At 43.3% G+C, this 14,001-nt stretch overlaps 1 protein-coding gene across 3 annotated transcripts in view; it reads left to right on the forward strand.

Moving 5' to 3' along the window:
* dusp8a (dual specificity phosphatase 8a) overlaps nucleotides 1-14,001 on the forward strand; it is a 49,103-nt gene that overhangs the window by 17,565 nt on the left and 17,537 nt on the right. For all 3 annotated transcript variants that reach the window (XM_039808263.1, XM_039808262.1, XM_039808264.1), the window contains exon 3: nucleotides 2,117-2,255. In XM_039808263.1, the coding sequence (XP_039664197.1) occupies nucleotides 2,117-2,255 (139 nt within the window). The remainder of the gene's footprint in view (nucleotides 1-2,116; nucleotides 2,256-14,001) is intronic.

Here is a 14,001-nt window from a genome sequence, read left to right on the forward strand (position 1 = left end):
CTATGGAGCTAGCTAGCTGACATGATCTACATCTGAGCTACTGAGCATGTGCGAGTGCAATCAAAGATAGTACAGAAGAAGAAGAAGAAGAAAAGAGGTCTCACTCTGTAGCTAAAACAGAGACCAGGTGAAAAGAGGATCTACAGCAGTGAGAGAGAATATTAAAAAAATATATATTTGTGTGTTTTGAAAATTAAACCATGTAAACCTATTCTGGTACAACCTTAAAATACAATTATGAACCTGAAAATGATTATAATATGGGCACTTTAAAGACCAGAAAGCAAGTTGTTTGAAGTCACTCACGGTCGATCACACCTTTATGTCAGTACTGGTGCTGCATGCAGGCAGGCAGAGCTACGCTGGGGTTTTACTGGGCCAGGGTTACTTGTGACCAGACTTCAGAGACTGACCTTTTCCTGTCTAAATCACCTGCATGGCTGCCCAGGCGCTGTGCGACAGCTACTCTGTAAGCAGAAACATTATCAGGCACACTCCATGCACACTGTGTAGCTGTGAACCAGTGTGCCTTTCAGCATACAGAGAGAGGGGAAGGAGATGGGTGGTTTAGGATGCTTAGAAAAAGTACAGTTTTCCCTGGAAGCTTGTGGCTTTTCAACGGCATATTTGAGATAAAGATTGTGCACTTGTGTGTTAAGGTAAACAAATAAATGCGATGGGTTGCCCTCTCTCATCCACGTCTCCCTCCATCTTCTGTTTCTCTTCCAGTGCCTGCCTCCTTTTTCCTCGCATCAGTTTTCTCTTCTTCCCTCTCTTTCTCTTGATTCTCCTCTTGCCTCTTTCTCCATCTCGTCTCCATCTCTCCCTGCCCCACTACTCCACTACCCCCCCCCTTCATCCCTACGTTCCGCTCGCCCTCCTTCCTCCTCCCTCTCTCCTCTCCTGTCCAGTGGTGGTTCAATGATGCAGTGATTCATAGCTGCAGTAGGCACTGCCTGATGGTCATGTGACCAAAGCCTGCCTGACAACATGGGCAACAACACAGCCCTGCTGGTGTGTGCGCCGCCACATGCTCACACTCTCCCATACAAACACACACACACACACACACACACATACACAGGCACACTCTATCACACTGGCGCATGCTCATATCTTCTCACAATCTGATATAAACGGCATCACACTGATGCATCGATGGATGCCAACACCCTTCGCGACGTAGCCAGCTTTTATGATTTTACTGATATTACCGCCCAGTATGACAAAACAAACCTCTCAGCAGTATCTGTGCCGTAAATATTACCGCCACTGATGCACAGTGCAACACTCAGCCCTAATGCGTTATGCTTTATTTAACCCTATGCTTTATCTTTATAACTTAGAATCACCTGTAGTTCATCTTGCTTACTGTTGCAGTCACTAGCATCCATAAAACCTGTGTTTATCGTCATAACTCCCTGTGGTGTGTTTGTGAGTTCATTGCTGCTTCCTGGTGTGTTTTAGGGCAGCAGAGTTGTCAAGTGTTTAGGGTATTAGCTCAGTGTCAGACAGTTGCAGGTTTGAACCCTGCAGCATCTCGTGTGTAGTTTTTGTTACAAAATCTGGAGTGAACTACTTTTTCTCAGCCAAGAGGAAATACTCCCTAGCTCCCTTTTGAAAAAGATCAGTTGGTCTGATAACATATATATATATATATATATATATATTTGTGTGTGTGTGTGTGTGTGTGTGTGTGTGTGTGTGTGTGTGTGTGTGTGTGTGTGTGTGTGTGTGTGTGTGTGTGTTTATTACACAGTATTAAATTCTTTCAATTCCAGCCACTTTCACTTTCAGCTTTATATTTATGGTTATTTAAGACCACTTTTGCAGGGCACAGCCCCCCTCATATTAATTAAGTATCGATTTATGTTTTTATTGATGCCTCTATGTTTTTAGCTCTTTGATTTTAGGTTGTTGTGTTGTAATTGTTGGAGCTTGTATTGCAAGACAAATTTCCGTGTACACGGACAATGAAGTGCTATTTATCTATGTATCTATCTATCTATATTAACTAACTCTGTCTTCCTTGTTGGCACTGGATGCTTGACATACTTTCCACAGTAGCACTGAAAAATAGCTCTCCTCTCTTCCTTGTTGTTTCTCCTTTGTGCAGGTGGAGCTGGGCAGGAAGCAGGAAGTGGTGGTTTACGACCAGAGTTCCAAAGAAGCAGGGCACCTGTCCAAAGATGGCTTCGTGCACATCCTGATGGGGAAGTTGGAAGGCACCTTCCACAAAGTCTCCCTGCTCACTGGTACGCGAGAGAGTGTGGAGCATGAGTGTGATGATGACGGTGTTTTGTGTTTTTATGTAAAAACAGAATGGACATTTCTCTATTTATTACACACTTCTAAGTGTACAGCGGGCAGGTGCGCGCCTCACCTCACCACCCTTGTCTGATTTGAGTGTAGTTGTTTGTCATTCTACAGTTTGGTCAGCAGATGTCACTGATGAGCACAAAAGGGGGTCTTCTCCTCACATTAGACCAGTTGTTCCTCATTTCCCGACTGGCAGTAATCACACTTTCACAGGTTTACAGGTATGCGTGGAGTTAGAAAGGAGAGGAGAAAGTGTAAAAACCCCAGATAAAAAGCCTCTCTGATGACTCTTTGATGTCTAAGCTTCCCCGGAGTCGTTCTCGTACCCAGCATCACTGAAATAAAGCTGAAGCTTAACTTCAATCCTCTGGCCTTATTTACCACAGTTATTATCCTGTCATAGTGTCCACTTAGCACATTTAGACTTATAATTGAGCTTCAGCAAGACTGTTAATAGCCTCGTTGAGTTAATATCTCGATTGCGGTGGCTGCAGCTTTTCGTTACGCACACATCCACCAGCAGAGGCTTATGAGTCCGTCCCAAATGTGTCAGCGCAGAAAGGGGAGTGTAATCTGCCTCAGTCCGGACTGGAAATGAGACGGCAGTAGCATGCTGCTCAGGCAAATCTCTGCTCTCTTCTCTGCATCCCCAATCTTCTCCTCCTCTCAGTTTTCTCCCTCCGCTGGGAGATTAGCGCTTTTTCATGAGTCATTCATAGATGTGGAGGATTGCCTCAAGGCACCCGGGCTCCACAATTAGTCACAGTCACAGAGATGTACTGAGCACATGCTTAGGCTGGGCACACACACACACACACACACACACACACACAAACATGCAGCCATGTTCGATATCACACACACTCCCGCTGATTGTCTCAGAAAGCCAGGTTTTTCCTCCTCAGCTTTTTTGATCAGACATCATACCCTTCTTTAATGAGAGACCCCTTGTCAGCGATTCCCTCCTCCTTATCAGTCGCCTCAGCTCGCTCTCGCTGCGATTCATCTGGAGGAAAAAAGAAGAAGAATCGCACTTCTTCCATTTCTGTCCCCGCTTTTCTGCTGTTTCCACGACAACAGTGGCAGAGAATATTCCCCACAAGGACTCAGCCAATGGCGTTGGCCGTTGTTTGGGTGGTTGCATTATTGGGGTTAGTGGAGCTAGCAGCCTGCGTCTGTGAATACTTGATGTTTATGCGTGCATGCGTGTGTTTGGGTGGGCAGATTTGTGCCTGATCACATGTGGATGAGTGCTGCAGGATTTGTTTGCGTGTCAAAGGATAGGAGAGTTTTCATGAGAGAGATGGCATGCATGAGAGACAAGGAGAAATGGTTAAAGCTTTTGAACAAATGCTTCTTAAATAATTTTAATTAACCAGACATGATGTGAATTAGCAAATATACAGGGAAGACTATTTAAGTCAGTCACTTCTTTGTACAGCCTTTGTTTTACAATCAACAAAAGCAAGGAGGCTGTGGTCTAAAAGGGTGTATGCCTCTCTATCTTGGGTAAAAAAGAATTAGTGAGCTCCGCTTTAGAGCCTGCAGTGGTACAAAGGGTGAGTGTGAACAAACTGGGCTCTTCACACATCAGCCACCTCATGCACAAAAGGATAGAATTTTGTTTTGTTAGCATTTAACTGCTGAAACCATAAATCGATCTACAGAAATGTATTGGCTGCAATTACCTTAATAAATATGTCATTTATGAAGCAGAAAAGTTCACGAGCTTTCGAAAATTGTCACAGGCACTATTTTCTAAAATGTATAGGGTAAAAAAAAGATGGATACATTAATGGTTATAAAGTTCTCAATAGTTGAGGCCCTTCTTTTTTTCCATTCATACCCTTTTTTCCATCTTTTCATCATTCCTGGCTTTGCTTGGCTTTACCCCCCCCCCCCTCACATTCTTAAAGATTCAAGGTAGTTTAAAATTGCAAACAGTAATCCTCCTCTCTCTTCCCTTCATTCCCTGTCCTCGCTCTCCCCCCTCCCTCTTTTCCACTTCTCCCCCTGCCCCTCTACTGAACCTCAGGTTTATTATGTTAATAAATCCTGCGATGACTTCATATCTTATTATGACTTCTTTTCAGCCTCACGTATGCAGACCACACAGGCACACGTACAGTACACACCGTGACATTACTGCAAATCAAGTGAGGGGTAATACGGGTGGGAGGGGATAGGAATGAGGGTCAGATAGAGAGATGAAAAGAAAAGATTCCATAAATGGGATGGACAGGGTGAATAAAAGAATAATCACTGAGCTGTCTGGGGGGAAAGAGGATTTTCTGCCCGAAATGTTACCAATGCAGAAGCTTGCCAATGGGAGATTAGGGCACAGTCTTGCAGAGATACACTTCTCTAAAGTAGTTATGTATGTATGTAATGTTTTTCACATTTTGACTTAAACTGTCCATAAACTGGGGGTATTCATTGCAGGAAAGATGGGAAATTGGCAGATAATCTGCTTGAATGACATGTTACACAACCATAGTGCGTGTACTGGGAATGTATTGATCTAATAACTATCAGTGACTCCTCTTCGGTTTCTCTCCATTCACTAAATAATCAATAACTCGGGCTCAGAAAGCACACCACTTCCAACATGTGGATGATGTCATGGAGCAAGCCGTGTCCCAATAGGGCCATTGTTTTTGTGAATGAGACAAGTAATCCGGGTAGCGAATTCTCTCACCCTGCGTTTACTTTGAAATGTATATTCACGCCGGATGTGGTGGTGGCAGTTGGAAAATGTTGATGTGCGCACGTGTCTTTGTACGTATGCTTGTGTACGTGCATATGTTTGCGTTATTACTTCATCGACTGTGTGAAAGAGTTTGTGAGAAACATGTCTCTCTGAGGACAGCAGTATATTTACCACAGCAATGATCTCACCCAGTTGGAGTTCAGGCTGATGTGTCTTGCCTTTTTCAGAGTTCGGACTTTGCGTGTGTGTGTACGTATGTGTGTATTTGTGTGTGTGTGTGTGTGTGTGTGTGTTTTATTTTTATTTTTGTAGAGAAGGAGAACATTGCTTGGTTGGAGCCAGCTGCCTCCCCAGTGGGTCTAAAGTTTGCGTGTTTCCCACCAATCTGCTGCACACAGCCAAACCAAAGACAACACTGCCTGCTAGTGTGTAGTTAGGTGTTGTGTTAGCTGATGCCAACTGTGTAGCTGCGTCATGCGTCACATCAGCGCTGATGTAGGCCTACCGGGATGAAATGTATTGATGTTGGCATCTGAACCGCGTGTTCCAGTTTTAGCAGAAGAAGCTGCAGAGACGGCATAGAAAGAGAATAATAATCAAAAAGGGAAAAGAGAGAGAGAAAGAAAGAGAGAGCGAAAGAGAGAGAGAGAGAGAGAGAGAGAGAATGTGTGGGATATGCACTCATGTTCTGCAGATAAAAAGAGAGGTTTCAAGAGGATGGGAGGTGGTGATTAAAAAATGACAATGCATTTTATATTCAATGCGCAGGCGTTTTGTTGAAATATTGTAAAAACTGTCAACTGGAAATAAGTACACTGGAAAATATAAAAAAAGATTATAGAAGGAGCTGACAGGAAACGCAGAGATTTATCTCAGGAAATTAAGGTGTAGGGACAGGGATGCAGCTTTGCAGGTGTGTATTTAATCCATCTAATGCATGTATGTGTGTGTGTGTGTGTGTGTGTGTGTGTGTGTGTGTGTGTGTGTGTGTGTGTGTGTGTGTGTGTGTGTGTGTGTGTGTGTGTGTGGAGTTTTCAGTTGTGCAAGGCTGCTCCTAATCTTCCCTTGCGCCATCTGCCAGTGTTTTTTGCGAGATTACTAAAGCGGCACACGACTGGGTCAAAGAGAGAGGGAGAGCGAAAGGACAGAATAGGGCCGCGCACAGGCAAAGGAGATGAGGAATGGCGGCACGTGCCGTACGTGTCTAGATTCTCTGTACTGGGAGACCTCTGAGCACTGACTTAACTTTCAGTCTCCAATTAGCATTGATTTTAAGTTCTAAAACAATAAGCTATTCAACAGAACGATTTTGATAAAGGATTAATTGTTTAAGTCATTTCTCAAGAAAAAAAGTTTCCCGGCTCCAAATACCCAAATGTGAGGATGTTTCCTGCTTTTCTCCATTTTACTGTAATTTGAATATATTTGTATTTTGCACTGTTGGTCAGACAAAACAAGCAATTTAAAGACATCCCCTTGGGAAAGTGTTTGGCGCATTTTTCACTATTTTCTCACACTTATAGACAAAATGATTAGGCCTGTCGCAATATGCAATAAACCAATTAATCGCATGATAAATAAAAATGAGTAAATGGAAATTATTTCATTTTAGTGTTAATTTTGTCACCTATTTTTAATTTAGTCTTAGTCTTAGTCTTGTGCCAAATATTTTTGTTAGTCAAGTTTTAGTCGACTAAAAGTCTCGTCATTTTAGTCTAGTTTTAGTCAAAAGAGAACTCAAGGTATCTTAGTCAAGTTTTAGTCGACTAAAAGTCTCGCCATTTTAGTCAAGTTTTAGTCAAAACATTTTAGTCTTTTTTTAAATAAATTATTTCTGATAACCATTTCAGTCAAATAGTTATAAACATAAATAAATGCTATAAAGTTATATAAATATTGAGCCTCTTCCTTATTTCACCAGTAAACGACAAAAAAACCACTGCATGGGGAAAGGATATTTTACATTTTACAATAAAATAAATGCAGCACGAAACTGGCGAGGCGTATTTCAAGTGAACGCAACATGTGTTGTTTTTCAGACAACGGCAGCTACAGACTGTCGTACGTCTCGTGTTGGAAATAGAGACAAACCTTTACACCGTTTAGCTGTCAGCATTTTAACTGTGTTAAATCCAACTGCTAGCTAACGGTATGCTAACGTTACCTGCTGCCAAGTGTAGTTTTAACTAGCGCCCCGTGCAGCGATGTTTCGGTTGACTCTAACATCCGTTTAGGAGCATCAGAGAGAAGCGCAGGCTATTCGGTCCGGTAGATAACGGTCGTTGGGGCACCTGTCGGTGCCGTAGCACCGGGTCTCAGTAACAGCTGAATATTCTATCTCATGATGAAAAAGTAGAGACGATTGTAGACGAAAATGAAGAGAGATTTTATCTTAGTTTTTATTTTATGCAAAACATTTTAGTCTCGTCTTTTTTCGTCAACAATAATGCATGTTAATTTAGTCTTAGTCAGCGTTTATGGACATTGCCGCAGTCTCGTCATCGTCTCGTCTTAGTCATGGAAAAAAAGGTCGTTGACGAACATATTTAGTCTCGTCTCGTCTGACGAAATTAACACTATTTCATTTCTTGTTTTTGATTGTGTTTGGTTTTTATTCCAGTGCATTTTGTTTGTTAACAGAGACTCAGATTCCATGTTATTTCTTGTTTTTGGTTGTTCATTTATTGTGGATATTTAAAATGTCTTCCAGTTCCAGTGTTAAATATTCTTTAGAAATAAAAGTGTATTGAGCTTTGAAAAGGTGTACCTGCATTATTATGCCATTATCATTATATTAGATGAATAAGGTCTCAGAATCGTTTATCGCAATCATTTCTGGGACAATTTATCATCCAGCAAAATTTGTTATCGTGACAGGCCTATAAATGATGAATCAATTCATCACAAAAAAGATCTATAAATTTGATGATTTGATAATGAATACGATAGTTGGTTGCAGAGCTAGCTGCTCTCCTGTAGATCGGACCTCATACCTCCACCTGTCATGTACCAGTTAAACAGGCTTGGTGACATTTGCGCTGTTTGACTTTCCATACCGTGCATTAACTAAGTCTAACCAGGTTTTGAATATGTTGTACTTTCACACTAAAAAGTGACACAGTCAGTCAGTTAAGTATACTTGCATACTAAATTCTCTTAATTTCTGAGTATGCTGCTAGAATCTAGGGGAACTTGTACTATTTTTCCCCAGTTGTATTAAATATTTAGCTTTGTCTTTGTCAACTCTAATGGCAGGACTTTTCTAAGGTTTGATTGATATACAGTTTTTGTAAAACTAAAAGAAGAAGAGTAGACTACGATGATTGTTATATGGTACATACTGTAGTATGGAACTGGGAGGCAGTTTGGGTTTTCACAGGTTAGCATGCTGACTCCCACGCTGTCAGCCTGCCAGCTCAGTGCAGAAGCACACAGGACGAGACATGGCGATGACATGCTGATGAGAGGTATTAGGACATGAAAGGTGCCTCTCTCTCATTTTCTTTCGCTTGCTCTCTCTTTCTTTCTCTCACACACACTAAAAACACACTCACACACACACATGAGCTGCTGTGTACCCTTGGGCTTTGATGAGATCAGGTTAGGGTGTGACTGCAGCGAAAGAGGTGCAAAGGTCAGTACAGTTATGTGTCATTCCTCTGTGCTGTTATACAACTGGGCGGCGACCCCTGTGTGTGTTTGTGTCAGGTGCGTGCGTGCGTGCGTGTGTGTGTGTGTGCGCGCATCTGAGAGAAGTTGAAGAAGTGAGGTAATCGTGGGAGGCCAAATCTCACAATGCACCCGTTCACAGAGACATTCCAATGAGCTACATAAGGAGGTCTGTTTGTGTCAGTGTGTCTGTGTGTTTTTGTATGTCTGTGTGCATGAATATGTGCATATGAAGTAGTGCGTGCACGCGCATGAGGCAATGTTTAAGAGTGCACGTGTGAGAAAAAGAAAAAGACAAAACAAAAAGAGGACGGCCATTGAGGAGATGAGGTAATACTCCTCATTTCATCCTGAATGAGTGGGTGTCTTCACGTAGGTCCTGTGTGTGTGTGTGTGTGTGTGTGTGTGTGTGTGTGTGTGTGTGTGTGTGTGTGTGTGTGTGTGTGTGTGTGTGTGTGTGTGTGTGTGTGTGTGTGTGTGTGTAGGGGTGCATGTGTTCAGTTGGCTACATTTATGTGCACTCATGTGTGTATGTCAGTCAGAATGTGTGTGGTCGGAGAGCTCATTCAGTGACACAAGCCATCATTCTGACCCGTGTTGTGTTCCTCAGCCTCCTCAGAGCTGAAAGTCTCGCTTCATGGTTTCTTCTTCTCCTCCTTCTGGAGCCCAGCAGGAAGTCTCCACCTCCTCTAAACCACACACACACACACACCTGCAGAGTTATTGAGTGCAAGTGTGTGCCGGATGCTCCCAACAGGCACGGATCACAAATGTTATGTGATTAGAAACTGCCAAATGCTTAAACGTTTTCACAGCAAAGTGCATTCTCTTGACTTGAGATGGCGCTGCCGAACATCAATTTCCGGAGATACCTGTGTGATGGAGATCAGGTTGACATTGATCAATGAGTCAAAGTTATTCACCACTCTGCGCCTCTGGCTGTGTTGTCCGCAATGCCGGTCAGAGAGGTTGTTGCGGTTGTGTGCCTGAGGTCCATGTTCTCCCTTCCTCCGTCCTTCGTCTTTCCTCTCTCCAGCTTCTCTATCATCCCCTTTCTTAACCTCCTAACCTGCCCTCTCTGCACCTTCTTGCACCTTCCCCCACCCCCTTCCTCTGACCCCTCTCCATTACACCATGGGGAGCTCCAGCAGATCAATGATTTCATTGAGAAGGAGCCAGTGGTGCCATTAGGAGGTGAGCTCACCTTCCCCGGGGAGAGCTGACACATTATTCTCAATGACCTCGTCTTTCTCTCCATCCCTCCTTCAGCCCCCCTTTACCTTCCCTCCTATTTTTTCCCCCCTCCTCCTTCTCCTCCCTCTCTCCTCTCTTCTGTTTCACGGTGCTGAGAACAGAGCTCTATTTTTAGTTCCAGACTCCTGCGGTCGTCACATCTGGCGCCAGTGGCCTTGGTGCTCTCACCCTGGCCTGTAGATACACAAACACACAAGGACACACACACACACACACGGGCCCAGCCCCAGCCAGCACCAAGGGAGCACAAAGGTCAAAGAAAATGGCCTACAGAAATATCTATGACATCACCTCCCCTGCACTTGAAAAGTCTTACAGACTTTGAGAAGCTGTGGAGCTGCACGGTGGCACAATGCTCTGTTTTCTGCAAACAGTCACGCTGCAGGTATGTAAGGAGCTCCTTTTTTAGGCCCACACCTTGATGAGGGATTGTGCAAATACTTAACTCGCACACACTCCTGCGAGCGAGCAAAAAGCATGCACACATGGGCAGACTCAGTCACACATAATATGGTAACAGGGCCCAGAGGAGGCCTGTACAGAGTTTTATGTAACAATGTTCTGTTTCTGCCAGTTCTCACCCCCTCCCTCGTCTGTCTGATTGGCCTCACATGATGAGCTTGATGTCATTTTCCCCTTCTTTCCCCTTAAAAACCAGAGAACAAAAACAGGCCAGCGTGTGTGTGTGTGTGTGTGTGTCTGTGTGTCTGTGTGTCTGTGTGCGTGTTTATGCGTCTGTGTGTGTTTATGTGAGCTGTTGCCAAATGTTTCCACCATGACGTGATCTCACTGCTCTGCTTGCCTCCTGCTCCTCTTCCCCTTCTCCTCCATCACTCAAAGTCCCTTGCTGGCTAAGGGGGGCCACACACACACACACAAACACAATGCACACAAGTAAAACAGTCATATGTATATACTCTAACATGCATATAAAAGGACATTTTCTCCCAGATGCACACATAGGAGATGTCATAAATTCCAAGCAGTGCGGATAAAGATTAGAGCTCAAGATGTCAGTGCACACACACACACACACACACACACACACACACATACACACACACACACACACACACACACACACACAATATTTAAGCCTAGATGTGATAAAAGCAAAGTGACTAAGCTTTTCTATTACTGTATTGTATGTATACAGAATGAGCAACATGTACTATTATGTCCTCAAACTCACAAGATCAGTGTAAAATTTTACCATAATTAAATTGATCTTAATTCACCATTCTGATAATAACCCTTTTGCAGTATGTCACAATTCAGTTAATAAAGTCACTAAATAACTATTCACTAGCGAGGACCATGCGCCAACAATATGTAATTTAAAGATTGAATGAATGCTTGATTATAATGAATGTTAAGAGCATGGGAATAGATTTGGATGTTGGGTGAGATTGAAAAGAGATGTCGTCTGGTTGGTTGGTCCTGGAGGATAGGGTGAGACTCGAGTGAGACTCAGTGTGGGGGTTCCGTCTCAGGTGCTTTCACCCGAGCTGATTTCAAACTTAGGTAACAAAAATGTTACCTAGAATAAGAAATGAGAGAGGAATGCACAGGACTGAGTAGGAAGGGAAGAGGGTAGGAGGGATGAGGGAGGAGATGATTAGTTAAGTCAGAGTAGGGATGAATGGAGGGAGGGATGGGGGAGAGTGAATGGATGAAGGGATGAGGGAAGAGGGGATAAAGAGATGAGGTAGGCGAGAAATCGAGGTACCAAAGGGGAAGGGAGGGTGGGAGACAAAACAGCACTGAGTGGGTTGGCTTGGAATATAAAGGCTGGTCAGTGGCCTGTCTCCTGAACCTAAGTTAATTCATTAACTTCATTGAAAGACTAAAGGCAGTTAGAAAGATTAGATACTTGGGTTTGTTGGAGGATACAAACAAATAGCTACAGCATGACTAAAATAGAAACAATCAACAAGTGTGTAGACCTTATACAGAGAATTAAATATGACCTGCATAATTACCTTTGCTCCCATTTCCTACACGATGCAGTCGGCCTGTATTATACTAAGTAAAGCATGTGGAGAACTCCTGCTTGTACCACAGTGCCCTAAATACTTCCACCATACTTGTTTAAGCTGCTTTGTGTATACAGTCCATTCACAGTGCATACCTTCTGGCTCCTGCTGCATTTTAAGTTCCTCTAGAAGCCTTTTGAACATCCCAACCCGCCCCCCTGTCAGGCATTCATCCAGCATGGAATAAAAATAGTTTGTTTAAACTGTTACCTAGGCAGTGTCAACACATCGGGTCAACAGGAGCTGAAGTTGAACAGCGTGCTAACCCAAGCCGGTTTCTCAGCACCTCATAACTCCAACCTCACCATGGATTTGGGCCAAGCACGCCGTAGTTTGGTTGCTTGCGCCATCAGTTTACCACTGCGGCGTTTATCCTGATGACTCTGACACACATGTGGAGTGGAAATTTCCAAGGGCAGAAGAAATGGGAAAGGAGTAGCTAAAAATGATACTAGTTTATCCTACACAGAGCTAGCCCGCATCCACCAGATTCCATTCGTGCTCGGACTGCCCACTGACGCTCCTGTCATAGTCATTCCCTGGAACAATGGTGGATTCCTGTTTATCGCCGTGCTGCCTTGATGCTTTGAAGCCGTTGCACTTTATCTCTGGCATACCACAGCGCTGCTTCCTTATTTACCCAATAGGTTGCCATGTTTTTTTTTTCTTTCTCCAGCTGTTTTAATCAGATTTAGACTGCACCTCCGCCATGTGGATGAGGTTCTATTTCTTGGCAGCCTTCTAAAGTGTGTTACAGCATGAGAAAATCCATTGTAATGTGCACTTTGCTAATGAATTTCCCAAAAAAAGACTTTTCAAGGCTCATTGGCATTGAGTAGACTAGTTGCCTGGAGCAGAGCAGATGAAGACAGCACTTTTCCTGGTATTTACTAAGACTTGTAACAGATTTCTTATTGCCATGAATTCGTGCTGACCACACAAACTTTTGGGCTGAACCTCTGGGGCTGCCGCTGCTTCCTGATAAAAGCGAGAGATTTTTCATTGCCACAGCAACAGGCTAATTTTGGAGCTCCAGTCAAGCCCACAGGGCCCGGATTGAGGAATGCAGCAGTTTGTGATCATTCCCGGTCCTCCTGATATCTTCCCCCCTCTGTGCACACATTAAACACAAACACGCTCACAGAGTCACTCATACACAAACACACATACACACACATGCAGGCAGCCCACAGAGAGGCCACTTCCCTTTCTGTTGTGTAACTATTTCCTGTTTCTGATCAAGTGACATCAGGGCTCCCCAGGGTGAAAGAGGGAGACGCCTAGGGAACTGAGCATATATGTATACAAATGTGTGTCATGAGTGTTTGTGTATTTTCACTTTTAACAGTGTCTTTTGATTTAGGAAGAAGAAAAAAAAAAAAGGCCAGAAGTACCACCAGCCGCTTTAAAAATAAATTTTAAAGCACCATAAAGCCATTGGCAGGGCGCACACAGAAAATGCTTGCCCGGTTCCTCTCACAGCATCGCGTCATTCCTTCTCTATTGTTCTTCTCTAGCTGGTGGAGTGATGTCACTGCAGCATTGTGGATGTGACACAATCACGCACATACACACACTCTCCAGTGCCAGTAATGGCAGGAAAGCCAACCCTGACTGTGGGTGTTGCTACAGCCACGGTCACCATGTCCTGTACGCCCAAATGCAGTCTCCAGGGTGTAACGCCGTACATGTCGAGGCTGAATGAACAGTGTTCAGTAATGTGTTCTTTTAATCTGAATTAATGTGCAGAGTTTGTCTATTTTATGTATACCATATTTATTTTCTCCAAAAAATCTGTTCCATAATATTTGATTTAGTATCAGTATTTGAGTGAATTTATTGAAATTGTAAAATCAGAAATGTTGAATTTCCATTTTGTGTTTGGAAAAGAGTGATTTTTGAAAATACTTCTTTCCTAATGCACCGATTTACATTTGAGGTCAGTGGAGATAACTTGGATTCACATGTTTTTTCTACATTTCATTCCTTTCACTGTTTCATGATTCGTACTGC

This window comes from Perca fluviatilis, chromosome 8 (assembly GCF_010015445.1).
Source record: "Perca fluviatilis chromosome 8, GENO_Pfluv_1.0, whole genome shotgun sequence".
Taxonomy (NCBI): domain Eukaryota; kingdom Metazoa; phylum Chordata; class Actinopteri; order Perciformes; family Percidae; genus Perca; species Perca fluviatilis.